Source organism: Gadus morhua, chromosome 16 (genome assembly GCF_902167405.1).
Source record: "Gadus morhua chromosome 16, gadMor3.0, whole genome shotgun sequence".
NCBI classification, from domain to species: domain Eukaryota; kingdom Metazoa; phylum Chordata; class Actinopteri; order Gadiformes; family Gadidae; genus Gadus; species Gadus morhua.
Genome location: NC_044063.1, coordinates 9,019,863 through 9,047,548, shown reverse-complemented (window position 1 = coordinate 9,047,548; position 27,686 = coordinate 9,019,863). Strand labels below are relative to the sequence as shown.

The 27,686-nt window shown below is 46.7% G+C and overlaps 2 protein-coding genes across 2 annotated transcripts; both read left to right on the top strand.

The window, feature by feature from the left end:
- Positions 1–416: 416 nt before the first annotated feature.
- si:ch211-14c7.2 (uncharacterized) lies at positions 417–14,941 on the top strand. The gene is made up of 7 exons (XM_030380421.1): positions 417–606; positions 711–897; positions 2,317–6,196; positions 8,438–8,613; positions 9,815–9,993; positions 11,829–11,943; positions 13,123–14,941. The coding sequence occupies exons 3-7, from the start codon at positions 2,911–2,913 to the stop codon at positions 13,246–13,248; spliced, it is 3,882 nt and encodes a 1,293-aa protein (XP_030236281.1). The 5' UTR covers positions 417–606; positions 711–897; positions 2,317–2,910; the 3' UTR covers positions 13,249–14,941.
- A 1,368-nt stretch (positions 14,942–16,309) lies between these two features.
- Positions 16,310–27,499, top strand: kcnk6 (potassium channel, subfamily K, member 6). Its single transcript, XM_030380426.1, has 3 exons — positions 16,310–17,248; positions 21,195–21,587; positions 25,578–27,499. Exons 1-3 carry the CDS (start codon positions 16,930–16,932, stop codon positions 25,832–25,834), a joined length of 969 nt encoding a protein of 322 aa, XP_030236286.1. The 5' UTR covers positions 16,310–16,929; the 3' UTR covers positions 25,835–27,499.
- Positions 27,500–27,686: the final 187 nt, after the last annotated feature.

Sequence of the window (27,686 nt, the reverse complement as noted above, 5' to 3'; positions counted from 1 at the left end):
GACTTCATAGTCAGCCCAGCATATATCCTGCTTCTCTTTTTCACATATTAAAAACCAAGCATAAACCAGTTAGGGTACCCATTCTCTTGGGGGGCGAGAAGTAAGCAGTAGGCCTACCACGCAGAGACGGAGGTGTAATGACAGCAGCAGAGGAGGAGAGAGGAGGAGGACCTCTGGAGGAGAGGGTGGACGAGTGGGACGCAGAGGCTCATGACGTCGTCTCCCTATTGTGTGCGTGTCCGTGTTTTTCTTTTTTTGTCTGTACTCGATCTACTCACGGGTCGCGGTGATGATGCGGTGAGGACGTAGGATGCTACGAGGCTGAGGGGGTGAGAGGGAGAGAGAGAGAGAGAGAGAGAGAGAGAGAGAGAGAGAGAGAGAGAGAGAGAGAGAGAGAGAGAGAGAGAGAGAGAGAGAGAGGGAGAGAGAGAGGGAGAGAGAGAGAGAGGTAAAGAAAGAGTGGGCTGCAAGTGAAATAGCCCACCGTCATCCTGGTCGCTGAGCTCACCGCGCGCGCACGCTCCGGAGGCTACTGCGGTAAAGATGCGGCGACGCACGATGCTTCGCCGCGATGGATAATCGTAATCGCAATGGCTTTACGAAGAGGTAAACAATCATGATTATTAGCTTTACAAATAATGCATTGGAAGTGGGTGGCCCCCGTATAATGTAAATTTGACGGTTTCTGACGGCTGTGGGTCCTCGTGCAGGCCGTTCGTCAGAGGATGAGGACGTCGTGGTGGTGAGTATGAGGATGGGGCCATGAAGACCGAAGCAGGGTGTAACGTTTCGATAACAGGAGATGCTCTCCACGTAGGCCACTGAACAAAGAAAGGGAGATTTGAGATGCTGAAACTGCTGTGAAAACCCGCCGTATACCCCCGGAGCAGGACATCAGTAAGTACTACAGCATCCCTATATGTTGACATGCGCTGCTGGATATTCAGGTTTTACTGGCTTTGATGTGCGTCTATCCATGGTATGCTTTGAACAGCCTGTCTTTTATTAGCCTACAGTAGGCCTATTGGCTTTGGACAGAAAGATAGAGAGGATATGTTTGTGTGTGTGTGTGTGTGTGTGTGTGTGTGTGTGTGTGTGTGTGTGTGTGTGTGTGCGTGTGCGTGTGCGTGTGTGTGTGCGTGTGTGTGTGTCTGTATGTGTGTGAGGGTGTGTGTGTTAGCGTGTGTGTGTGTGTATGTCTCTGCGTGTGTGTTTGCGTGTGTGTTTGTCTGTGTGTGTTTGCGTAATTGCGTCTGTGTTTGTGTGTGCGTTTGCATGTGTTTGTCTGTGTGTGTGTGTGTGTGTGTGTGTGTGTGTGTGTGTGTGTGTGTGTGTGTGTGTGTGTGTGTGTGTGTGTGTGTGTGTGTGTGTGTGTGTGTTTGCGTACGCGCGGATGCGTGGTCGGCTGGTGAGAAGGACACGTTGTGCTCGATGACCTTTGATGCCACAGGCCCACACAGCGCCGTGCCGCGCGTGTGAGGTCCGCCTGGACGTTGACCTGGACTTTTACTCCTTGCGCAGTCGTGGCTCGAACCTGATGCATGTTATGTCCAACCAGTCAAATTAACCCTCAGAACTAAAAAGTTTATGAATATATTGGGAAAAAAGAGAGTAACTTTATCCCTCATCGTACCTCATCGTCGTCAACCGGTTCTATTTTTAACCCCGACAGCGACATGACACACAAACCAGAGTCAAATCAATAAATCACTTACTACAAATCCGATATGTGGTTGAACCGCTTCCAAATTAATATTTGTGCTCCAATCTGTCAAAACACGGTTTTATTAGTTTTGAGGAGGAAAACAACAATTCCCTTAAGAGCTCATCGTGTCAGCCCCCTGTCTCCCTCCACCCTGTCTGTCTGACAGCCCCCTGCCTCCCTCCACCCTGTCTGTCTGACAGCCCCCTGTCTCCCTCCACCCTGTCTGTCTGACAGCCCCCTGTCTCCCTCCACCCTGTCTGTCTGTCGGCCCCCTGTCTCCCTCCACCCTGTCTGTCTGTCGGCCCCCTGTCTCCCTCCACCCTGTCTGTCTGACAGCCCCCTGTCTCCCTCCACCCTGTCTGTCTGACAGCAACATGTCTCCCTCCACCATGTCTGTCTGACAGCCCCCTGTCTCCCTCCACCCTGTCTGTCTGACAGCCCCCTGTCTCCCTCCACCCTGTCTGTCTGTCAGCCCCCTGTCTCCCTCCACCCTGTCTGTCTGACAGCCCCCTGTCTCCCTCCAACCTGTCTGTCTGACACCCTGTCTGTCTGACAGCCCCCTGTCTCCCTCCACCCTGTCTGTCTGACAGCCCTGTGTCTCCCTCCTCCAGGTTGTTGGCGGCCGTGTGACTCAGAGCTCCGCCTCCTCGCTCTGACAGGAGCCAACGCTGCCCCCCTCCCCCCGCCACCCTCCCAGCCCGGCGATCGCACAGCGCTGTCAGCAGGGGAACTGTGGAGCTCTACGGGGGAGATGAAGCAGGCCCCCGCGGCCCTCGTCTTCCTCGTCTTCCTCGTCAGTGTTTACAGTTCCTGTTTACAGTCCTGACCCACGGGCGTTTTTCCCCCTCCTCTTCAGGAGCGGCGCGGCTCGCCGGTGTCTCGGAGGAACGAGGTCCGCCCATCACGTCTTTCTCTCCAGGAGAAGGACTGGATCCTTTTTAATTCGTCCTTTTTGCAGAACTTGAGACATAACGCGAGAGAAGCGTAGTCCCAGCCTTTTTATCATCCAATCAAGTTCGACATGCTTCCGAGTGGAATGAAACACTGATAGGACGACACTGGTAAAGTAGAGCAGTTCTCCCTTGAGCCTTTGAAACCGAGATATTTTCACTTTTTTCTGCAGTCAGACTGATCACATGCTCTTTGAAATCCTAATATACGCGTTCTAAATAAGAGACACGCAAAACCCAGTCGCTGAACTTTACATGAGACCTGAATCGAGCGCGATGCTCCAGCAAAACAACAACAACAACTACCCATGCCTCAACATGACCGGCCCCACAGGTGGAGAGGGCATCCAGGCATGCCCCCGGGCCCATGGGCCCTTCCCCAGCCGCATGGAGCTCAGTCTGGGGGACCTTCCGCTGGTCAGGGGCCTCCGGGCCTGGGCCCTCTGCTCCAAGAACCGCCTGAAGACCAGGGGAGAGCTGGGGGGTGGAGGGCATGCTCCAACCATTGGACCCTCCACCACCAGCACCACCCATGAGAGGCAGAGCTCCTGCCCCAGGCCTGCGGACATGTACCCGGCCGGGGAGCTGGGCGGCATGGGCTACGGGCTTCCGGTGGGGCTGGACGCCAGGCAGGCCGGAATAGGTGCCCTGGTCACCGTAGCAACGCTGAAGACCTCTGAGGTGGGGGGGAAGACGCAGACCCAGACCCAGTGCCTGTTCCTCCGGACTGAGAAGGGAAGCTGCCTCTACTCCACGACCAAGCCCGGAGGCTGGTCCCTGGGGAAGGGCCCGGGCCTGTCTGCCGGCGGGGCCTCTGCCCTGGTCGGGAGCTGGCTCAGAGGGAAGGTCAGTGGAGGAGGAGGCGGAGGAGGCGGAGAGCACCAGGCGGGGAAGAGAACCAGCGGGCCTCCTCTTCCTCCCCCTCCGGCGGCTCTACAGAGCGGCGGGTCCAACCGGGTCCGGGTGCGTTCGGGCCGGCGCTGGAGGAAGTCCTGCAACGCCAACGGCCCGGGATCGAACAAAACCACCGGCATCGGCGGCCAGAGGAGAGGCCGGGAGGAGGCTGGCGGCACGGAAATCATCCTGGGAGAATGCCAGGAAGGGGGAGACAAAGGCGAGTTCCACAACAACCTCCAGGGCGCTCAGGAGGCCGGAGGGGGAGGCCGTAAACAGGAGGGCGGTGCAGGATGCACAAGGAGCTGCCGATGCTGTCACAACACTCTGGCCAGGAACTGCGCTCGATGTGCGAGGCGAGCTGTGCGGTCGGGCGCGAGGCAGAGGCTGGAGGAACACAAGACCCAGGCGGGAGACGAGCGTGGCATGAACGGGCTGGGGAACAAGGACGGAGGGAAGACAAATGGAGGACAAGAAAAGGGAGAGCAGGAGAAGGAGAGGGAGGAGGAGGAGAAGAGCAGGTCAAAGCCTCTTGACTCCATTGTGTCGCTGCCAAACGCTGACTCGCCGACAAATTGCTTTTACCCAGAATCCTCCAGCAACAGCGAGGCGTCTGAAAAAAGCTGTGACAAGGACATTAGGGAAGTAAATGAACCCCTACAGACAAAAATGTGCACTTATTCAGAGAACAAAGAACAGCCCTGCTCCCAAAACAGCAGGAACGAAGACTTTGGCCGGACTCTGAGAAACCCAAGTGGTGAGGAGCTCAACAATGGCGAGTTGGACACTCCTCTGACTGATGATGTTAGACCACACAGTGAGTACCTGGACGATAGCCTGCCTCTACCAAATGGCACCTCATCTCCACCCCTGGTAGTCCGGAACCCTGTGCAGAAACACTGTGAAGACGTGGGGCGTAATGTAGGTGAGATCCCAGCGGTAGCAGACACAGAACCAACTCAGGACTCCAAGAGTCCCTGTGACGACCCGCAAGAGGACAGAGGAAACCGTTTGTGGTCCGACGAATGCGCCGCGGAAACAGCCCCCTGCTGTGAAGAGGGCCTACACCGTCTTACCTCAGCCACACCTGTAGAGGGCAGCACCTTCCCTGCTGAACTAAGCCTCGACACCATGCAGGGGCAGCGAGGGAGCAGCACTGCAGACGGGGAACACAACAACAGCCATACAGAGAGCGCTGACGGGGGCAGTGCAGAGAAGGGGGACCGGGACCATAGTAAAGGTCGTCCACTTGAGTTGTGTGTCAAATCAGACCAGCTCATGCCACGAGAATCCTCTCCTGGGGATTTATACACAAAAGAGCCTTTTCATGAGGAGAAGCCTCTGAAAGAGACGGGCGATGTAAACTGTAATGAACCCGAGGTGGTGTTATCAGAGGAGCAGAGGGGCTCCTGTCATCAGGCAACGCTGAGTTGTAGAAATGAGGGGAAGGCCGGTAAAGACGAGGCGAACGCCGCTGACTCTGCCCCAGGGCTCAGAGAGGTAGACGGCCTCCAGGGAGGATCCATCCCAGAAGCAGTCAGGGGGACGTTGATGAAGGTCGCAGAGGGGGAGGAAGATAAGAGGCTAGGAGATGAAGAGGATTGCAGCGGGGTTGAGTTTGAGGAGGGGAGGGGAGAGGAGCTGGCAGGGGAACACAGACGAGCCGAGTCAGGTTTGGAGAGTTCTGTTGACGGCAGCGAGACAGTGCCAGGGCTTAGAGGGGATGACGGCAGCCAGGAGATTACTGGAGAAGAGGAGAAGAAGGAGAATAATAAGCACGACCAAAGCCTTCAAGATGGCAGTGCCGGGACGACGGATGATGAAAAACACGGCAACTCAGAGGGGAAGTTAGGCCAGGGCGAGGCCGAATACATCAGACTGCAGCAGCCGCAACGGGAGAGGGAAAGGGGAGACGCGCTGAAGGCTTCAGGTTTCACTGCAGAGGGACCGACACTCCAGGAATTTGCCACTGAATGGACACAAGAGGCAAGCTGTGCACCCTCCCTGTCCCCACGTCTCCTGAAGGAGGAGGAGGAGGAGGAGGGGGAGGAGGGGGAGGCGGCGAGGTGGAGCAGAGACGGAGGACAAAACCCTGTAGAGGCTGTAGTGACCTGTTGCCCCCTCTCACTAATTCCTACCATTACAAACGCCGCCGCCGGCCCCCCCCTACCTGATCCCCCCTATAAAACCCATGCCGTGGCTAATCCCGCCCCCCCTCGGCCCCCGCCGGGAGCCATGGCAACGGACCCGCAACGCACGGGGGCAGGCGGGAAGAGCGCGTGGACGCAGAGCAGGGTGGAAGAAGGGAGCAGGGAGGGAGTAAGAGGAGCGCAGCAGGAGGAGGAGGAGGAGGAGGAGGAAGAGGCGGGGGAGGGAGCCACGCTGTCTGAGAGAACGGAGGAGCCCGGCCAGGAGAAGGAGGAGCAGGAGGAGAGACTTAAAGAGAGGAGCCAGGAGCAGAGCGCCATTGTGGCCACCGAGCGAAGGGAGCAGGGGGAGGAGGAGGTAGAGGAGGAGGAGGTGAAGGAGGAGGAGGAGGAGGAGGAAGATGAGTTTGGGGGGTTCATGCAGGCGGACGCAGAGCCCGGCTGGAGCGAGGGATTTACTCCTTCTGCCCCAGAGGCTTGTGGGAACACAGAAAACACTGGTGAGTACTCGGTTAGTTATGTTGCTCTGTTGCTCTGTTGCTTTTATGTCTCTCTCTCCCTTTCTCTTTCTCTCTCTATCTACCTTTCTGTCTCTTTCTCTCTCTCTCTTTCTTTGTCTTTATATTTTGTTCAATTTCTCTTTCTCCCTGTATCTTTCTCTCTCTCCTCTGTCAACCTGTGTGCATTCCTCTCTCATTCCTGACACTCTCTCTCTCTATTTATCTTTGCCTCTCTTTCGTTCGGTCACCCTCTCTCTTTCTCTCTGTATCTCTCTTTTGACCTGCGTACATACCTCTCTGTCCTTTGCTTTTAGTTATCTCTCATGTTTCCCTCTTTCTTTTTACCTCTCCCTCTATTTCCACCTCTCTTCCTTTCTCTATCCACCTGCTTCCTTTTGCGTGTGTGTGTGTGCGCGTGTGTGTGTGTGTGTGTGTGTGTGTGTGTGTGTGTGTGTGTGTGTGTGTGTGTGTGTGTGTGTGTGTGTGTGTGTGTGTGTGTGCGGGCGGGTGTGCGAGCGAGCGAGCGAGTGAGTGAGCATGTGTGTGCGCGTCTGTCTGGGTTTGTTTAAATGAGTTTGTGCTTGTCGTGACAGCCAATAAAGCTGTTGTTGGCTAGAAGTACACTGAGAACAAAGACAAGCTCCTGAGATATCCTGAGACCTCAAGATGTCCCCCAAAACAAAACAAGCACAGAATACTAAATCCTAGACTACTAAGACACCTGTCTGCACACCCATTTTGTAAATCACATCTCCATACCTCTGATAAGATGTGATGGTAAAGCGATTTTAATACACTGAGTGTGTTACTGAATGCGTCCCTCATCGCTCTATTTTTAATTTGTATTCAATGCTCGTGATGAAAGTCTGGCACTTTTTCCACCCCTCTTCATCATTTGGCAGCAGTGCATTTGAGGATACAGTGGCTTGTAACCTTGTAGTTTGTATCTGCTGTGTCACAATGACCACTATCAAGTTTCACTGGACACACGCATACATATACACACACACACACACACACACACACACACACACACACACACACACACACACACACACACACACACACACACACACACACACACACACACACACACACACACACACACTTATTTGCACTCTGTGTGAGAGAGCTTATCTTTAGCCATTCAGCATTAGCCAAATTACTCGCATGATTACCTGATATAGAGTGTATCTGCATGGTAGGATTTCTGTTTTCTAAGTTCCACTTATGTTTTGCCCATGGGAGTGTCTGTCTGTGTGGGTCTGGTGTTCAGTGTAACATAAGAGGCATGTCCAGGTTGGTGGGTGCTTTTTGTTGTGTATGATTATGTCTTGCTATAAATGGCCAACCAGGGCTAATGGGCTAACTAAGGCCAGACCAGGATCGTGTTTGGTTGTATGTCACCTCAACAGACAGTGTGTGAGTTTGCGTGTCAGTGATGGGGTCCTGTCGCCATCACTGGGCTGGTGTGGGTCAGCTCTGCTTGGCCCTCCAGTGGAAAAGGAAGATATGATCTGGTGTGACCTGGATTCCTAGACCCCTTAGCGCTCTCTCTCTCTCTCTCTCTCTCTCTCTCTCTCTCTCTCTCTCTCTCTCTCTCTCTCTCTCTCTCTCTCTCTCTCTCTCTCTCTCTCTCTCTCTCTCTCTCTCTCATCTTACTAGTTGGGTGGTATAAATCATTCAAAACAGGGTTAGAGGTGTGTGTGTGTGTGTGTGTGTGTGTGTGTGTGTGTGTGTGTGTGTGTGTGTGTGTGTGTGTGTGTGTGTGTGTGTGTGTGTGTGTGTGTGTGTGTGTGTGGCTGCCTCTCCTACCCATTGCCTCACATGAGCTCACACACACAACCTGTCTAGGAGTTCTCTCGACTACTCTCAGACCAACAGACAAAGGATTAACACACAAAGAGTTTAGCTCCTCCCTGTACAGCCCATAATATGCAGTTACTGTTAAAAGTGTTTGCTGCCAAGGCGTGGGCTACACCCCTGATCGATAGCCTGCTGTCCCTGCTGTTCTTTGATCGCTCAGCCCAGAATTGGATCCCTTTGTGAACATTTAGTCAATCTGATTGACAGTTGGCTCTATAGCAATACATTGGTCTCACCCAGCAGTGTTCAACTACCATTACAATCTCTTTTGTTACATTTCCCACAGGTCATATTTTGAATCTTCATATATTCTGTCCGCTAAATATGGTTATGTGTGTGTGGGTGTGCCCGTGTATGAATGCTTGTCATTTACAGGGGAGTTAACCCAATGGACATCTGGCTGGACGGACGACTCATTCCACCAATCAGACGACTGCTGGACAGCTTTTTCTCAGGACTCATTGGTTGCGAGTGGTGACCCAGTAGCACAGTTGTGGCCAATCGCTGCTGGGGAAGAGCAGAGAGGGAGGCCCTCATCCAATAAGAATGTGGTACAGTAGTCTTGCTTCCTACTTCCCCTGATAAACCTCAGCTTGCCGTTTCATTTTCTTGATGCTGTTTAAACCATCAGGTTTAGATATTTGGCCACCTCTGAGAAAATAAATGAAAATAAAAGATGACAACATACTGTATTGATAAATTGTCTTTATCATCGTGATTATATGAAAGTGAATGACAATTAGAGATCACAATACTTTTCTTTTAATCGTTAACTGGTCAGGGACAGTACAAATTCAAAAATATTTTCACATTATTGTTAATATAACGTATTTGTACATTGTGCAATGCATGTAAGATAGCATAACATAACATAGTCTCATGTAGCCAGAAGTGGAGTGTTTCTGTAGTTGAATCTGTGCAACATTGAGATTCAAATAAAGTTTGTTCCCAAAAAAAAACATGGTCATTCTAGGTCAGAGAACCTTGTGTGCTTTTCAGCAATTCAAAAGAACCCCAGGTTACAGAAAGAAGTTCTCCATAAAACCTGACTCAGCACAAGGAATAGCAGAATTCCGTGTCAGGGCTTTCAGCGAAGACATTTCACACAGTGGTTAACTTCAAGGACTCCTCTTCACAGCATCCTGCGAGCGCTCAAACTTTTCCTAGATTCTTGTGGCTGTTCGCTGTAATCCGGCAACAAACTGCATTTACCCTAACGCATCGTAGAAATGTAAACTTTCATACAAGCCCCCCAGCAGGTTGACACTGGCAGACTGGTTTCCACTCCCAGGCAAAACATTTCCTGTGGCCTACAGGCATACAATGCAACCAGTGTAATATAAAAAGGAAATTTTCTATTGGCTGCACGACATCATCACAGAGTATGCATTCCTGCAGATAGTTATACTGAAAATAACTTGTTTTACAACATGATATATAAGTATTATACAGATGTTTATTTTATTTAATTTGTGAGATTTGTAACTAGTCCCCTAACCATCTTGTCTTTGTTTTCGTTTTGTGTGCATGTGCATGCGTCTGTCTGTCTGTCTGTCTGTCTGTCTGTCTGTCTGTCTGTCTGTCTGTCTGTCTGTCTGTCTGTCTGTCTGTCTGTCTGTCTGTCTGTCTGTCTGTCTGTCTGTCTGTCTGTCTGTCTGTCTGTCTGTCTGTCTGTCTGTCTGTCTGTCTGTCTGTCTGTCTGTCTGTCTGTCTGTCTGTCTGTGTGTGTGTGTGTGTGTGTGTGCTCTGCAGATGGACGTGTTGTCTGAGGCCTTCCCCTCCTCAGGCCAGCTGGCCTCTGACCCCGGGACTGGGTCTGGGATGGTCCCAACGCTGACCTCTGAGACGGGGGTGGAGTCTGGGACGGTCCCAACGCTGACGCAGCTCCTTCAGGGAGAGCGACACCACTCCAGGACCACCCAAGACCAGGGGTGAGTGCCTCCCCGTCCCTGGCAGGAGCAGATCTTTACTAAACTAAAGAGACCTTAAAGCAGGGGTCACCAACACCGTGACCGCGGGCACAAGGGCGCCCGCAAGGACCACATGAGGCGCCCGCAGGCCTGTTCTGAAAATAGCACAGCTCATTCTTGAACAACTCTTTCCCACCTTTTTTTGAAATCATTGTTCTTAATTATTGTGAGAAATCATCAACATGATCAGTGTCTTCACATAGATGAGTATCATTAATCAATATTAACAATATATATAACTAAAGGCAAACTGAGCAAATCTGTTATTTCAGAAGAGTGTATCAAACTGGGTGCCCCCTTCGTATGACTCAGTACCCATGAAGTAGCTCTCAGGTTCAAAAAGGTTGGTGACCCCTGCCTTAAAGGTTGTAAGAGCGATGTCGGGGGACGTCACTTCTGTTGGTGTTTGAAGCGAGATCCCAAACAAACAGAGCCGGCTCGCCCCTCCCTTCCGTGTTTCAAGCATCCAGTCAAAACTATCATGAACGCAGCGCAAAACCCTACAACACCCACCCCTTGTCGGTGATTGGCTGGAATACTATTTATTTTGGCTTTTGAGTGGTTGGTAGTACCATTTGTTTTTGTGTCCGATCTCGGAGCACTGGCTGCCTACAGAGACGCGATTTGGGGCGGGCACCTATGGTCCTTCCAGCAAAGAGGATAATGCAAGAACTCTGCGGAGTCAAAAACTACAATAATAAACGTGGAGCATTTCGCAATTCTTAAATGTTAAGAGTCCACACATTTTGCATAATAAAGTCCAATGAGCTAGTGGATCGTGAGGATAGATCAGATGAATGTGATCCTTTATGTTTCGGCCTAGAATCGCTCATAAAACCTTTCAGTACAGAATGGGATAACGGAATAATGGAGTCAAAAGATACAGGGTTTCATCTGTAGGCTACCTCCTCCTTAATGACCTGTGTCTGAATTCACTTGAAGTTCTAAGATTACGCTTTTATTCATGTAGTTAATAGTAGGATAGAATTGTATAAGTTCAGAGTACATTTGGGAATTGTTCCTTTGAAACTAGGGGCAACACATGACCTGTGGAGTTTGCGGTGAAAGCTAGAGGGCGCTGTCCCCACATAAAGGATACAGTATCCCTGTTTCCTTATCCAATTCAGTAGAAAAAATTCTAATCCAGGAATAATAATCATGCTTAACACAGAAATATTCGAGAGAAAAAAGCTGGATAAACTGTAAAAAGAATAACTGATTTAATGCCAGATCTAAAGGAAAATGAGCCATGAGACTGTGTGAGATTCTGTGTGAGACTATACTTATTTATAACAGCCAGAAAATGTATGAATGGCTTGAAGCAACGCACAACACAAAGAAACTGTTCACAATCCACGCAAAACCGTTCGATCGTTCGATTCATGTGCATGTGTTGGTGCATGTGTGGATGTGTATATGTGGCTGTGTGGGTGTGTGTTTGGGTGGGTGAGTGCGTGCGTGTGTCGTTGCATTCGTGCGTGGTTGGGCAATGTTATGTGTTAATGTTATGTAGGCACTGTGACACTTAAACAGTCCATGTCCCACTAGGTGGCTGGCGGTGGAAAGTGTGAAACACCATGTATGTCACACCGTACCAAAGAGTCATGTGAATTATTATCCAGAAGCCATGCTGGATAATGAACCTATTGTTACATATTCACGCACAGTTGCTGGAAAGCTGCAAGCAATCTGTATTGTGTCTGTAGTTGGTGTATGAATTAATCTGTTTGTCTATTCTTCCACTCCGTTCATCATAACTTATTTGCTTGTTTTTCTTCCGGGGTCGACCCTTGCAGTCTGTTGGACAATTTCCACGACTTGAACAAAATGATTGGTCAGCGCTACAAGAGGACCAATGGCGTGTCTCGCGACCTGCTTCTCAAGACCTTATACCTGGAGCCGGCCTACACTGTGAGTACATGCAGATTGTTGTGTGAGTGTATTCAGCGCACACACAGACCCAGGTCACACACCATAAAGTTCACATTCGTTAACATTCCTCATCTTCGATCGGGTTGGGCTGTTAAGATGCTCGGTCAATGGGTTTTATGCGTCTCTTTATTCATGAACCTCTTTAAAGGTCATCTTGAACGTTTATTGTCTCCTTGTGGCCGGCAGCTGCTGCTCATTGACTGTAGTCTTTTACACACACAAAAAATACTTCCTTTCTTGGATCTTGGCAAGTTCTAATTTACAAATACACATTTGTAATTATTACCAAGTAATAATTATTAATCTCCATGTAAACATTTCTTTGCATCTAGCAAGAGAGTGCAGTCAAGCCATCGCAGTAGTGGTGTGTTTCTCTTTCTGCTCCAAAACAAATGAGTAGAAGTGTTTAACGTATTGAATCACAAGGAAGCAACATGCCATCCATCAGGCTCCCACTCTTGTTTCTGCTTGTCTCTGCTTGTCAAGGTGTTACGAAATGTACTACTATCTGAACTTCTGCTTAATTCACACCCAACGAGGGCAGTGGAATTACTCCAAGGAGCCTTCAGATAAAACGAAGCAGAGCGAGAGGGAGAGAGCTAATTAATCTCCTTTGGGTTTTGCAATTTAGCCTCTTCATCAGGAAATGAATGGAAATAAGCAGTCGTTCTCTCTCTCACACCCCCTCTCACTCTCTCACTCACTCACTCATTTACACACACACACACACAAACAGACAAACACACACACAGACGTGGAGGTTCAATTGTACTTGCATGCTTTAAGTTCTGTTAAAAATTCAGAAAGACATTCAGAAACACAGGGACAATACGACAACAATGATGAAGATGGCTGCAATGGCATGATTTCATATCAAAACAAAATGAATAAAAAAAACACAACATCTTCCGTTAAAACTGTGGAAAAGAAGATCACTGAAACGGTGTAACTAAGTGACTGCGAACAATGGAGTACATTATGTGACTCCTTATAAGGGCTGAACTGTACTATATTCACACCTGTGTCTCCCTCTCTCGTCCTTCCTCTCTCGCTCTGTCTCTATCTGTCTGTCTGTCGGTTCTCTCTCTGTCTCTCTCTCTCTCTCTCTGTCTCTGTTGCCTCTCTCTGTCTGTGCTCTCTATCCCTCTGTTCTCTCAGGAAATCAGAAACATATCCAGGCCGACCAATCACAGGCTCTCCCCTGGCCTCCCTTCGGCCAATCGGCACGCTCAGAGCTCCAAGCGGCGTCTGTCGTACGACCACAACAGAAACATCGCAGAGTAACGTGTCAGAGTGGGAGCCCAGCGTCGCTCCAGCCTGTCTGACTGCTGTACGGTGCACTCCCTGGGTGGAAGTGGACTTTTAGACTTTCAACAGGATTCAGCCACAGCCCGAGGGAATTGGACCCAAACACTTTTTTCTAAAGACCACAAAGGTTCACCTCACACATCCACTGTGTATCACCTGCAACGTATCCCTAGATTTGACTATTCGTCTAACCTATTTTTGACCTTGTTGCAGTTCTTCGTCCCCTGACAGCCGTATCACTTAGATTTGCCACAAATTGCATCAGTTATTGGCAATTTAAATGAAATGTCAATAATATCAGCAAAGCTTGATGCATGACACAAACACCGTTGATTTCTTCTCGCTTTTTTTCAGAGAATAAGTGTATGGACCAGACTGTTTGGTAGGAAAGCACCTGGGCAGCTTTTTAGAGCGATAGTTGAGAGCGTAGTTTCCATTGACGGCTACTTGAAATCTGCTTGTAAAGAAGCACTACAGTCCTCCCGTTGTTGTAGCGGTGAAAACGTTACTGGCGAAACTTTAAAATCACTAATTTAAGTCACTGACTCTAGTTTAAGCTTTTGAAGTTGGAAACGTCTCCCGTTAAGTAAAACCTCAAAATGACTTAAAATGACTGGTTCTCATCTCTTTTGAAACATTTGTGATCCCAAAGTGACCACAAAGCAGGTAGAGAGCATTGATGCTCTGGCTACCAGCTGATCCATCTGAACTAACTCGCTTTTTCATCATCCCTTGACCATCTCCAAAGTCCAAGGTTTTGAGAAAGAGTTGATTAATATAATCAGGATAGGATTAATTTGTCCTGGTTTATGTTATTTACTTTTTTCCCACCATGTGAATTGACTGCTCGAAGATGTGTGTTAACCTTCAAATGTCAAACATCATTTTATCCCATGTGATCATCGAACTTGACCTTTTGTTGTTTGCTGAACTTGAAATGGCACTTATGATAGTAAACCTCTTTTTTCTATCCCAACAGGAGGGATTATAATTGATTATTTCTCTGGTCACAATAGAAATGGCAAATGTGTGATTTTGTTGTGAGTTCTTAAGAGTTTTTGTTGTGTACTGTCAGTAACACTGGAATTATTATTATTACCAAATGTGAGAATTGATTTGATCAGAAAAAATATATATTCGTCTTCCAAACAGTGCCAATAACAAACTGAATAATTAAAAGTGCCAATTTTTTTACAAGGTTACTTAAAATCGATGGCAGAGTTGGGCATTTGTGAGGAAGTGTTTCTTCACAAATCGTCTGTATTCTCGAATCGACACAAACCGGCCTCCAGCCTTCTCTTAATTAATCTCCTCTCCGTCTGACTGCATGTCCGTCTTTCTGTCTGTCCGTCAATGCACTGATTCCATTACTTTGCCGAGGCCCGTGTTGATTCAAAACCCAAGCCTACCTGCCGATCCGAACGCTGTTCTCGCGAGAGGAACGATCAAACTGTCATCATCTCCATAGCGCAGTGAACCGTTTTGCAACCAAATTTTGATTCCTTTCAACATTCTGTCATGTGTCAGAGGTCATGTGTGGTGAATGTCAGCCATTTGTACAATCTGTGGATTCCAGCAGAAAAAGATGAATATTTTCTGAACTGTTCACAATGAAAAAAATAAAAAAGGTCAACTTGTCAAGTGATGTAATAAAATGATCCCGCTGTAAGAGCTGCCTGTTAACATTCTCTGATCAGGTGCTATATTGACAACGATATACAGAAGGGCCGGTAGTTTGGAGACTTTCAGGTCAATCACGTAGATATCCTTTACTATCATGAACCCATCAGGTGTTGTGGAAAATGATTGTCATTAGAAAAACAAGGGTGCTAGGTATTGTCTTTCTGGTAATTGATGTAGTACTGTCCTGAAATGTAATAATTATATATACTGTATACTACATTATCAAATCAAACACAATGTACTATTGATACAACCAGATACTTTGAGTCCCCCAAAAACACCAAGTGTTTTCCGGGTGTACACTTGTTAAGAATGGAAGACAACACTACCAACTTTGAACAAGATCTACTGAGTCAGACAAAGATCTGCTGATCAAGACCATGGTCTATTGAGCCAGGCCAAGATCCACTGAGCAAGACCAAGATCTACTGAGCCAGACCAAGATCTACTGAGCCAGACCAAGATCTACTGAGCCAGACCAAGATCCACGGAGCCAGACCAAGATCTACTGAGCCAGACCATGATCCACTGAGCCAGACCAAGATCCACTGAGCCAGACCAAGATTTACTGAGCCAGACCAAGATCTACTGAGCCAGACCAAGATCCACTGAGCCAGACCAAGATCTACTGAGCCAGACCAAGATCTACTGAGCCAGACCAAGATCTACTGAGCCAGGCCAAGATCCACTGAGCCAGACCAAGATCTACTGAGCCAAACCAAGATCCACTGATCCAGACCAAGATCCACTGAGCCAGACCAAGATGTACTGAGCCAGACCAAGATCAACTGAGCCAGGCCAAGATCCACTGACCAAGGCTTCCAGTGAAGCTTGTCGTTTCTGGTCATACACCAGACTATGAGCGTTACCATGTTCTGGAACATTCCTACAACAACGTATTGATCATGTGGAGCCGAGCCATACCAGAGATGTTTTCAGCCACCTGTGCCCCTGAAGGATGGGCTAACGCTCCTAAGAGGAATTTCTCTCTTAAGTCATGAAATTTGTCACGCTTCATGCTTGTAATGAAGCATCCTGAAATGAAAAAGGAGAGGAGTGAGGGTGTTTGAGATATTGTATGTTGAATAATTCCCCATGTGGAGGTAAAGTCCTCCATATTTGCTTAAGTAGGCAAGGCGTGTAGGTGAGTATCTCCTCTTTGTGCTACACTCTGCGTATACGGAGACGCCACTAGAATTTAACAGGGGAACATTAATGCAAAACCAACATCAAGTGTTAATCTCATCAAACAAAAAAATGAATTAACAGCATCCCCCCCTGGTCGACCAAGAGTTAACAGGATATGAGAGGCACTCTAGGCAAATACCTGCCTGCTTCACCATGATAACGGTGCATTGTACGGCGTCGACGCGTTAAAAATAGGCTCCTTTCATTCCCTGTCTAAGGCAACGATTATCTATTCTATACGAGTCTGCCCATAGTCCTACAGATAAAAACCCTAATTTAAATGTCCGGGGAATGATCGTGATGAGGCTGCCTTGCGCTTAACTGGCCACCTCGTATGAACACATAGCCATGCCAGGTGAAAGAGACTTATAAGACATTCATACGATTTAAGCTACAATAACTGAACATGGCCATTCGGCGAGTAAGCAGGAGATCAAGAATGTGAAAAACAAATTACACATCCAAGCAATGTTTGGAAAGTATTTATCTTCAAAACTTCAAAAGCGGGCTGCGTAAAACCCTGATCCAAATTGACACGATCGAGTGATTTATTAAATGCGTCTCTATCAAGAAAAGCACGGTGATGTTTGCGCGCACTGGTCCCCTTGGTGGGGAGACCGACAGAACACCCCCCCCTTGGCAGGTCCGCTATGGGAGGAGGTAGGCTACAGTAACTGGGAGGAGAAGGAAGAGGAGGGATTTTCATCGTAGTCGATCTGAAGTTAGGCTACCCTGTTATGGTAAACGAAACCCTTTGGACCCGAGTCCACACCGGTGCCGCCAAACATGACTTCTTCCGCAAGTAAGTCCTGGCTTCTGCTCCTAGGCTTCATACTGTTTTATATCATTTACTTGTTGCTCGGTGCCCTGGTTTTCTCCAGCATCGAGCGACCGGTGGAGGATAAACTGAGAAATGACATCCAAACTATGCAGAGAGAGTTTCTCAACCAGACCTGCATCAACGCGACAGCCCTGGAAGAGTTTTTGGTCAAGGCTTTGAGCGCAAGCGAGTACGGGGTGTCGGTCCTCAAGAACTCATCCCTCAACTCCAACTGGGACATGGCCTCCTCCATGTTCTTCGCCAACACTTTGGTGACTACGGTTGGTAAGTGGAACAAAGCGGATGACGTTTGGTGTTTTTGTTATTAGGAGATGGTGACGTATTGGGAAAGCGCAATGAATCCTCAAAGCCCTTATTGCGTCCATAGCCAATTGTCGTCTCTTTTCATCGGGGTTCCCGTCCATTACACTAATCTGACGATGGAGAATGGAACTGGCAAACGGTGCTGAATGATTAGAAAACTTTAGCAACGCCAACTCCGTGAAGGGACCACGTAAACATCCACGTAGGACGTAACCCTAGCCCTAACCCTCCCCCCCACATTTCTATTCAATTTGAATACTAATTCAATCCGTACCTGTTGGTGACCAGGCAATAACTTACATGTGGCAGTGGTATTTTTGCGGTCGGTGTTATTTTCAAGGCCACAGTGATCAGAGAGTCGTGTTGGGAATTTATTCAGTTGTCTTTGTTGTTGAACTTGAGGTTTTGTCCACCAACTATGGCGATACACGTGGATGACGCGATAAACCCAGGAGCAAAAGTTTTATAGTTGGGATTGTTTGATTGTCTGCTGTGACTGTCATGTGTTTCGTTCCGTTGTCTATGTCTATACATATTACTGAAGTGCACACAAAGCTTGTTTGATTTTGTCAGGATTGTTTATATTTTGCTATTGAGACAGTTAGTTATTTTTAGTGAGAACTCTCTCTCCGTGCTGTTTGCTCGTTACATTAACAGGGCTGTGTACTATAGAGGGACACACAACTGGTGGTTTGCTATTTTCGCAACGCAAAGTGTAGTCAGAGGGGCAAGGTTAAAGAGTCAAGGTTCGCTACAGTGTGAACTTCATATTGATCGAGGTCAGATCAGACTTAATTTAGGTTAATAACTAAGGAGGGTGCTTGACAACCACCCCTGGCAGTTTCTGATTTCCAACCCTGGCTCTGTTCGCTCTCATCTCCCCCAGAAGTTTCGCTAAACAGTAGGATTACTGGCTCCCAGATTAGATCTGATCCTACCTGGTGTAAGGGCAGGTGGAACCAGATTGTGTCCCACACAAACTGCTTTGTCTGACCTTGAAAAATGTAACTGAACATGAGGAGCAGCGAACTTTTTGGTTAGATTGTGGGCCATTGACCAATTCCCAGAATACATTTCCTGGAATAGAAAATGCAGTTTTCTAACAACGATAGAGATATCGTTCATGCTAAATGTATTCTCGGCCTGTCCAGGTGTTAAACTTGTTTTCATAACAGGGACCTGACATTGATACATTGTACATGAGCAAAGCTTACTGAAACTCGCGCATCTAGCAAAACTAGAGGAAGTCAAGGAAGATTAATGTTTTTTATGCCCTGACAATTTTTGTATTCCTTTTCTCTCCAGCGCATAGGGCCGACCAACTGACCATGTTCATTCCAATGAATTTGAATTACCGGCAATCGCTGGTATGGGGAAACACCCTAAACATTTGTCTAATTGGTGTGCTTTTGCCACTTGCTCCTGAAATATTATTTCGGAATTACAGTAGTCAGATGTTTATTTTTACCTTTCTAAAATATACTGCTCTTACTCTCACACACAGTTAGGGGTGGAAAAGAGGGAAGTACTTGCAACCTATACAGGATCAATAACCCTGACTAATTGCATACTTATTTAAAGTTGCTGTACTGACACATTATTGCCATCGTCGATTTATCCAATGATTTTATTTTAGTTTCACGGTAGCCCAAATTGACGTATTGTGTGGTCTGCTAAGCAGCAGAGTGGTTTGACAGATGAAATGGTCACCACATATCGATGACATGAGATAACACGATGATCTCAATAGCACAATGCCATTTAAGACTTCCCTTCATGTGCTTTCTTCCTTAAGCCCTCACACAGGGTGAGTATTATCACAACCCGGCTCTAATTGACAAGAGTCACACAGAATCAGTACACACACGTCTAGAGCCAAGAGTTAATCATTTTTTACTTTTGGGTTCAATGTGAGTGTGAGTGTGGAACTGAATACAGGCTATCTGGAACTTGAGCCCCTTTGTTGTATGAATGAGGGACGTCATTCCTGGGGTTGGTTATTGATGCTGTGGTGACGCTTGTGTGCGGCACCTTAGTTACTTTCTGTCCTTCAGGGAACAAATGTCCAGCTGTCTCAGTGGAATATGCCATTCCCTATTCTGCTTAAGGTAGAGACCAGACATGGAGTGCTAAACCTAGAACCATCACTACACGGGACGGTATGGTAACTGTCCGTTGTGTCAATGTATCGTATTCACACAAGGTGTGCCTTGATGTTGAGGGTGGCGTGGGAGCTGTATCTCAGACATGGGAAGGATGTACATTTCGGGACACATCATCTGTAGTGTACCTTTTGAATCAGGGGGTGTTGCGGCCTATCAACACTATCTACCCCTCATCAACGGTGGCCAGCTACAGGGTGATCAAGCCCAAGCTTGTGTCCCCCGATCATGAGTATTGCCTGGTTGTTTAAATGGCGCAGTCCGCGGGACCATGGAAGGCAGGGGGGTTCTCTTCCCTGATTCAGTATAATTTGCCAGACATGCTAGTACGGTATGTATACACAAATATGATATTTTTTATGGGAATAATAACTTGATTGTCATTTCTATCTTAGGTTTGCTATACCATTTTTTTCTCTGGACTTTAAAGAAACAAGGGGGTCATTGCCTGTTTTTCTTCTCAAAGAAATCTGAAGTGACAATGTTTTTTTCCTGCTTGTCATTGGCCCACGATTGTTCAATGAGCGTTACCCTCCATTTTGAACACTTCCATTCCAAAAACACGTTGATACAGGTCCCAGGGCCCCAGACAGGGGGGGGGGGGGGGGACACATGGTGGGGACATACAGGGCCCATAGTACAGTTTTTGATTTGTGAAGATGGCCACAGGAGTCCATCGGGCAGCACTAAATCAATATATATATATCCTGTTGCACAGACCCGGAAAAAACGGCTGAATCATAAAGAAAAGAGCTGAAATTTCAAAACATGTCACATGACTTCTAGTCAGGAAACGGGGGGCCGCAGTATGCAATGTTTCCATACATTTGCAGAGATAGAATGACCTTTGAAGAGCAAAGAAACCTGAAACAGGAAACCAGCAGCGTAGACAAAACCCAATAGGGCTGAAGTGTAACTATCAAGGAAACATGTTGAACATGAACATACACTCTATTGTTTATTGTTTTATTGTTTAAAATGATCCCCATTAGCTGTCACCAAAGTGGGGTCCACACACTGTACTGGTCCGGGTTCTGAGATGCATGTACACAAAAACAAACGGAAGATGTTGTCTTCTGTTGAGATGTTGTTTCAGGTTCAATTTAATACATGAGGATCATATTTAACTGTAACAGTCCACTGTGTCAGTGAGTGTGGGAGTTGCTTCTTCAATATCTGGCTAATTGCATTGAAGGGTAGGCCTACCAGACTGTGCACACAGTGATTTTGTGATTTGTGTTTCTCTCAGACACCAACCTTTCCTTGACTGTCAACACAAATACCAAATGGGTGCCTTCTTTTGTTGCAGTATATCACACACCTTCACTCATTCACCCACTCACTCACTCATACTCAGTCATATGCCCTCATACTCCCTCATACTCCATCATACACTCTCATACTCCCTCATTCTCATACGCTCTCATATTCCCTCATAGTCCATCATACTCCATCATACTCCCTCATACTCTCTCATTCTCTCTCATACTCCCTCATACTCCCTCATATTCCCTCATCCTCTCTAATACGCTCTCATATTCCCTCATTCTCCCTCATACTCCCTCATTCTCCCTCATACCCCTCATACTCCCTCAAATACTCTAATACTCCCTCATACGCTCTCATATTCCCTCATACTCCCTCATAGTCTCTCTTACTCACTCATATTCCCTCATACGCCTTCATACTCACACCTGTACTCATGCGTGGAGTCCTAATTCTCATGCCGTCTCCGGCCCCTACAGGTTACGGTCACTCCACGCCGCTGTCTGACATGGGGAAGGCCTTCTCCATCCTGTACGCTTTGATCGGCGTGCCGTTCACCATGCTGGTGCTGACGGCCAGCGTCCAGCGGCTGATGTACCCGCTGGTCTACGCCCCCCAGGCCCTGTTCCAGCGGTCGGGGCTTAACCCGAGGCCCGCCTCTCAGCTCCACTTCGCCCTTCTGCTGGCCGCGGTGCTGCTGTGCTTCTTCGTGGCGCCGGCCTTCGTGTTCCGCGCCATCGAGGGCTCCTGGTCGTTCCTGGACGCCGTGTACTTCTGCTTCATGTCCCTGTGCACGGTGGGCCTCGGGGACTTTGTGCCCGGGGAGCAGCCGGGCCAGAAGTACCGGTCGCTGTACAAGGTGGTTGTCATGGGTGAGTACGGAGCTAGCTTAGCCTAGCCTCGCCTAGCTTAGCCTAGCCCAGAGCTTACCCAACTTTTGATGGTAGGTGTACCACTAAATTGTCATCGAGAGCTTTCGCGGACCACGTCAACGGCTTAAAATAGATAAATATACATGCAGTGGCTGAGCAAAGAGGGCCAGAACCCCCCCCCCCCCCCCTTTATGCACAATTCTTACTGCAGGAAGGCCATGGCCAGAGGACCCAAAAGTGTCCATGCTTATGCTGCTTATGCTCCTAGTTGTTAATGTAGGAAACACAAGATGAACCAAAAATATAAATGGAAAACATTGCAATGAAATGCCACAATATTTAATGAATTATCATAGTATATAATTTTTATTGATCATCTATTTTCTTTATATAATTGTAAATGAATTAAACCCCCATGGACCTGCAGTAACCTCCCTCACCACAGGTTGAAAAACAGTGCCTGCATTCTACCTGTAGGCATTTTCATGAATGACTCAGAGAACTACATTTGTTAGGGTATAACTTGAACAGTTAAAGTGCACCTGGAGCTTAAATGTTAAAAGTGTATTGACAGACATTGAAGCTTGTGCAAAACAACCCTAAACAATAAGTTGTTTTCACAGCATTCCCTTCCAAAAAATAAACCGCATGAGTGAATCATGGGCAGGGCGAGTAACTGTAAGTCACGGGTTCAACTGTTCTTTCAAGATGTATAGTTGTAGAATTCATCCATTCTACCCCCCCCCCCCCCCCCCCATGGTGGTAAAAGACCCAATTTAGGTCAGCTAGGCTCCTTTTTAACAGCACAATCATTATCTTTGTTTAAGCCACTGTTTTAAATGGTATGATTGGTGTGGAACTTGAGCTGCTACAGGGCATCATTTGGAGGTTGTAGCATATGAACCTTCGAATAAATCTTGGTATTTTTTTTTTTTATATGAATGTATAGGTGTACAAATGTGAGCAGTCTCCTCCTTCACGTAATCGAACGTGCAGGTGTTTGTATTTTTGGTTGAACTGCATGTTCCACCTTAGTTATTTTGATTTCAAACTTAAACACTCCCAATATCATAATGATATTTTGTCCTAGGCGTGATTTATGCTAGGTATGCATGTAGAACTCGTGTATTACTGATCTGCATTCAATACGTCACCTTGGGTTTCCTTCTTAATACAAACTCATTCAAGTTTTGTTTCTCAAAGGAAACCAAGGGCTGGTTTCTCCTTCCTCTAAATGAGCCTAAACCGTGCCTTCAACGGGCCAATCGCAGCTCCTGTCTTCCAGATCCCTGTAATGCGCATATCGCAGTTAGAAAGAACAGAGTTCCACCGAGTGAAACGCTTGTTGGAGAATAGTGTTTCAAAGACAGCTGTCAGTGATTTTTGGAGAGCTGGAGGCGGCATGGTCAATTTGAGAGTCAATTTGACAGTCAATTTGACAGTCAGTCATTTTACCTCAAATCTTTCTATCCAGGGAAAAAACATGTGCTCTTCCGCCTAAACACACATCCTATGGGGCATCCGGTCTATGTGTTTGATAAGCAGGTCTAGAGCCTGTTCGGATCAGCAGAGTTAAATTGCACTACCTGTTTTACAAGCCTGGGTTGCCCTCCACTGGGTTTACTTAATGTTAAGGAAACAGTTACACACACACACACACACGAGACAAATGGCAACCTGTCAGCAACAAAGTTCTGTTCTGTGTCAAATGACACCTAACCCTGCAATATGGCTACGATACCGTAAAACAGACTCTGAACCCTGAATAATGTCTGATATGGTAAACACAGTACTTGTCGTTATGAGTCAGTGTTTTGATGAACAGGGAAGTTAGAGAGATCTAAAGATTGCAGTCTGCAGTATCATTTGGCTTGGTCATCCTTGAGCAAGACATCCAACCGCTAGCGCCTCCTTGATGAAATGTATCTCAATTCCGTGTAAGGTGCCTTGGAGCGGCAACTTGGACGACTACAGAGTAGCTGATGACAAGATAATGCTACAGTGAACTGTTCCAGTTAGCATTCAGCCATTCAATGACATTGTCATTGTGACATTATGTCATTCCGATGATATAAAGTAAGATGCCGTATAATTAAAACAATATGCACTTATGCACCAATAAAATGTAAAATAGATTCACTTTTACAACATGTTACCACCATGATTTTCCACCTATCCGACAAAATAAACCAGTATGACAGTCATGTGTTTATTCCCCTCTTGTACAAAGCGGGCTCTCACACAACCAGCTAGCCTGTTTGACCACTTTTGCATGATCTAATCATTCGCAGTCTTCCCCGTATGGTTTGTCAGATGCTAATTCACGTGCAGTCATATTGTTTTGTATGGCAACTGTAAAACTGATAGCTCATATGAGTTTGTCATACAAACCAAATGAGTGGCTATAAATGAGATTGAAAGTGTTACTCAGACTTACAGTTATATGACCCATTTATCAGCCAAATGAAGACACGTGGCCTTGTTGTTTTTAACCTTCCCCTTTATACTTCTGTAATCCCCCCCCCCCCCCCCCAGCCAGTGTGTGCAGAGCCCGGTATGGTGGGAGTGAGGGGTTGGCTGGGGTGGGGGACCTACGTCTCTCGTGGATTATAAAAGTTTGCTGAGTCACTCAGACTTGTTGTGGTGGTACTGAGAATAAGCCATGCGAGACTTCCCGCTGTCCTTAGGCCCATGTTTTGTTCATGTTTGGTCTGGGTCTTCTGCCCCAGGGGGCCCAGAGAGTATCACAGACCAACCGTAACAGTGGTTGGATTGTTTGCCATTCAGACCTTGATGTGGCTTATTTTGTTACTGAAGTGGCGTTGGGGCTACACAGGCTGCATAGCAACGGCAGGGTTTTGATTCTATTTATAATATTTAAGAAACATAAAACACCGATTATTGGTATATTAAGAACTATTCTAAGAAGGGATGAAATCCCATTTTCAGCCATATTTCACAGATAAGTCCAATGATGTGCACAGCTTTCACTTGGAAAACACAAAAATGGATTACACCTAGTCACCATAACTATAACGAGTCACTAGAAATACTTTTTAGTGAAACTCTGTGAAACTCTGATCACGACTGTTGTAAGTTCTGTCCCACCTAACCAATCTTAACAGTAATAGCCAGAAGCTGTGTTCCACCTTTGCAGTCCACTAATGACATAGAAACGGTTCTCACTGTACTGAGGCCCCTGTAATCCTAAACAGTTTTTGTGGTTGGGGTGTTGACCTACTTGTACGTGAAGAGTGGTCATTTCGTTGGGCCGCAGCTCAGTGGGTATAAAGAGCAGAGTTGGTGCACCATGGAAACGCCTTCATACAAAGAAACGTGCAGGTGTACATAAAGGGCTGCATGCACAGGTTTCTAGATGCAAGTCAACATTACTGAGTAAAATGGGTAATCATCTGTACTATAAGAGCATATTTACAAATTCTAGTAAAAAGTGACATTTTAGAAATATATATTTTTATTCCAAGGGCCCTCTGATATTTCAGACCAGTCACTTCCTCAGCCCTTCATGGAGTCATTGCAGGGGGAAATAATAAATATAATGAGGATGCTTTTCCTCTAGTCTAACTGCTTACTTAAATGTGTGATTTGCCGAATTAGTACTCCAGAAAACAACCTGATACATAGACGCCTTTAAAATAAGGCCGAAACGGTTATTGCTTCACATTCTGTCTAACAGTGTAGTTCTTTAAATGTTTTAAACGAATAATCGTACACCTTGCACCTTTTGACGCCATGTATCTAAAACCAAATTAACTGTAAGACGGAAGCATCTGCTTAAAGGGGACATATTATACAACCAGGTGCACATCTAGCTGGACACGCCCACTTGTGATGTCAGAAGAGGCTGATTTTCCAAACGGCTAATCCCACTCACACCTGGTGGTATAATATCTCACCTTTTAAAGTAAAATGAAAGGTAGAAGCAGCTCACGTGACCGCCTGGTTACTCCCGCCCCTCCTCCCCTGCAGTCTACCTGTTCGTGGGGCTCATGATGATGTACCTCCTGCTGCGCGCCTTCCACAAGATGGCCGACCTGCACGGCCTCACCAGCTTCCTGGAGCTGCCGCACTGTGAAGAACCCGAGGGGGACCTGAGGCCCATCCTGGGGGACGGCCCGACGGACACCGGCCCCCCACCGCCCGGACCCCTGCACCACAGAGCGGCCACCAAGCAGCCCCTGGAGCCCGCGGCCCAGCCTTCCTATAACACCATCAGCAAGGGCTGAGCTGGGAGGGTGGAGGCCCCCCCCCCACCTCACCCACTGCCTCCCTCTGGGGGATCACGAGAACAAATCAGAGGAGTGTCTCGCATGACAACACGAACAGTCCAAGCCGCCATCTTGGTGCTTTTTCCCCATTATGTTATGAATGATCACCACGTTTTATTCGTAGCTATGTTACGTCTAGAGTTGTTGGTCAAGAAGGACCAAGATGGCGGGCTTGAACTTCATGTCACATGATTGAAACCCTCAAGTACTGAGGCCTGATTGGGCCAAACCTCGAAACTTGAGAAGCTGCCTTCATTGTCGGAAGGTATTTGTTGGAGAAGCCAGGGATTTATTTTCATTTTTCATTCATAAACCTACCCTCTTAGTAACAATGGCCGTCCACTGTGGCTGCTGGTGGGTTCATGTCACGTAGGATTAACTGTAGTTATCTTTCCAGTGCAGCGACAAAGTGTTAATGTCAACCTCTGAGGGGATTTCCGGTTACTTTACAGGCCTTTTCACACCAATATGCTGAGATGTAGCGCAAGCAGAAGCCAAACTTTTATACCCTTGTCTTCACAATAGAAGCACATTTAATTCCACGGCATCCAGGCCATTTTAATTGAGCAGATGCAGAAAAAAAAAACGTTCAAACTACCAGGTGGTGTAATGGATGTATGCATGGACTGCAGGCAGAGAAATACAGCTTGTGTGCCTTTTCAATTTGCCTCTACTGTCCCCCTGTGGCCATATATGTATTAATTAATCGTTTGGCATTTTATGAACGATTGTAACTGAAGACTTGTTTCAACAATTTCTCTACCTTGGTTTACATTTCAGATGTTTATCTTCAAAGAAGGGGTCTGCTCTTGTGTGCAGCCGCCCCCTAGTGTTTGTTTTTGAAACAATTCCAATATGGTCAAAGGGGTGGAATGAATAAGATGATGAGTAAAAGAGAAATTACATTGATAATGTATGGAAGCACTACACATGCGAATAGGAAGACATTGGACGCTTTTCAGCCAGGATTAGGCATGCATATTCTGCAAAGTTATGGTTTAAAAAATATCCAAGGTGAGATCACTTACAATTGGCCGTACCATATCACTGTTCTTAGAATTACTAATTGCGTTTTCCACATATATCTTGTTACTGCATGTGTTTTATAAATGTTTTTTGTTTGACAATCTGTCCATATCTTTCTGTAATTAATTTGAAATTATTGTTTATTTATATAAGGCTTGTACATCAGAATGCATCATGGGATATTTGTTGGCGATACTGCCATTTTGAGAGGATTGAAGTGTTGTAGTACTGAAGAATCCTCAATCGAAGTTAATGTACTGTATCCTAGGCTAATGAACATTTTCAAACAACCCTATTATGAGAAATAATGTCACGACTAATTACTCAACAATGACCAAAACCCCATTACTTCTAACATAACTAACAATGATTCATATTAATCTTGCTAAAGGGTTTAATGTTTATCAAGTATGCATGATTTAATCATGCATACATATTTAATCATATTGTGTTAAGTCTGTCGTCTCCAACCCTTGCCTAATAATTTGTTATACGTACTTCTTTGCTGTGCCACAAAAGTATCTTAAATACATTGTATAGTTCTATGTGGCATACAAGCACTTTATATAACCAAATAAAAATGAAACCACAACTGTATTATCGTTAACTTCAGCTATTCTCCACAGGATCATAGACTGACTGCATTACAAGGTAAGGCACCAAATCGGTTTTATCAATATTGCCATAAAGCATGGAAGCAAGTCTTCATAATTCACTTGTTCACAGGTTTAAGTTAAATGGGCCTCAGTTGAAGTCCTTACTACCTTATTGTTAATCAAGTAAA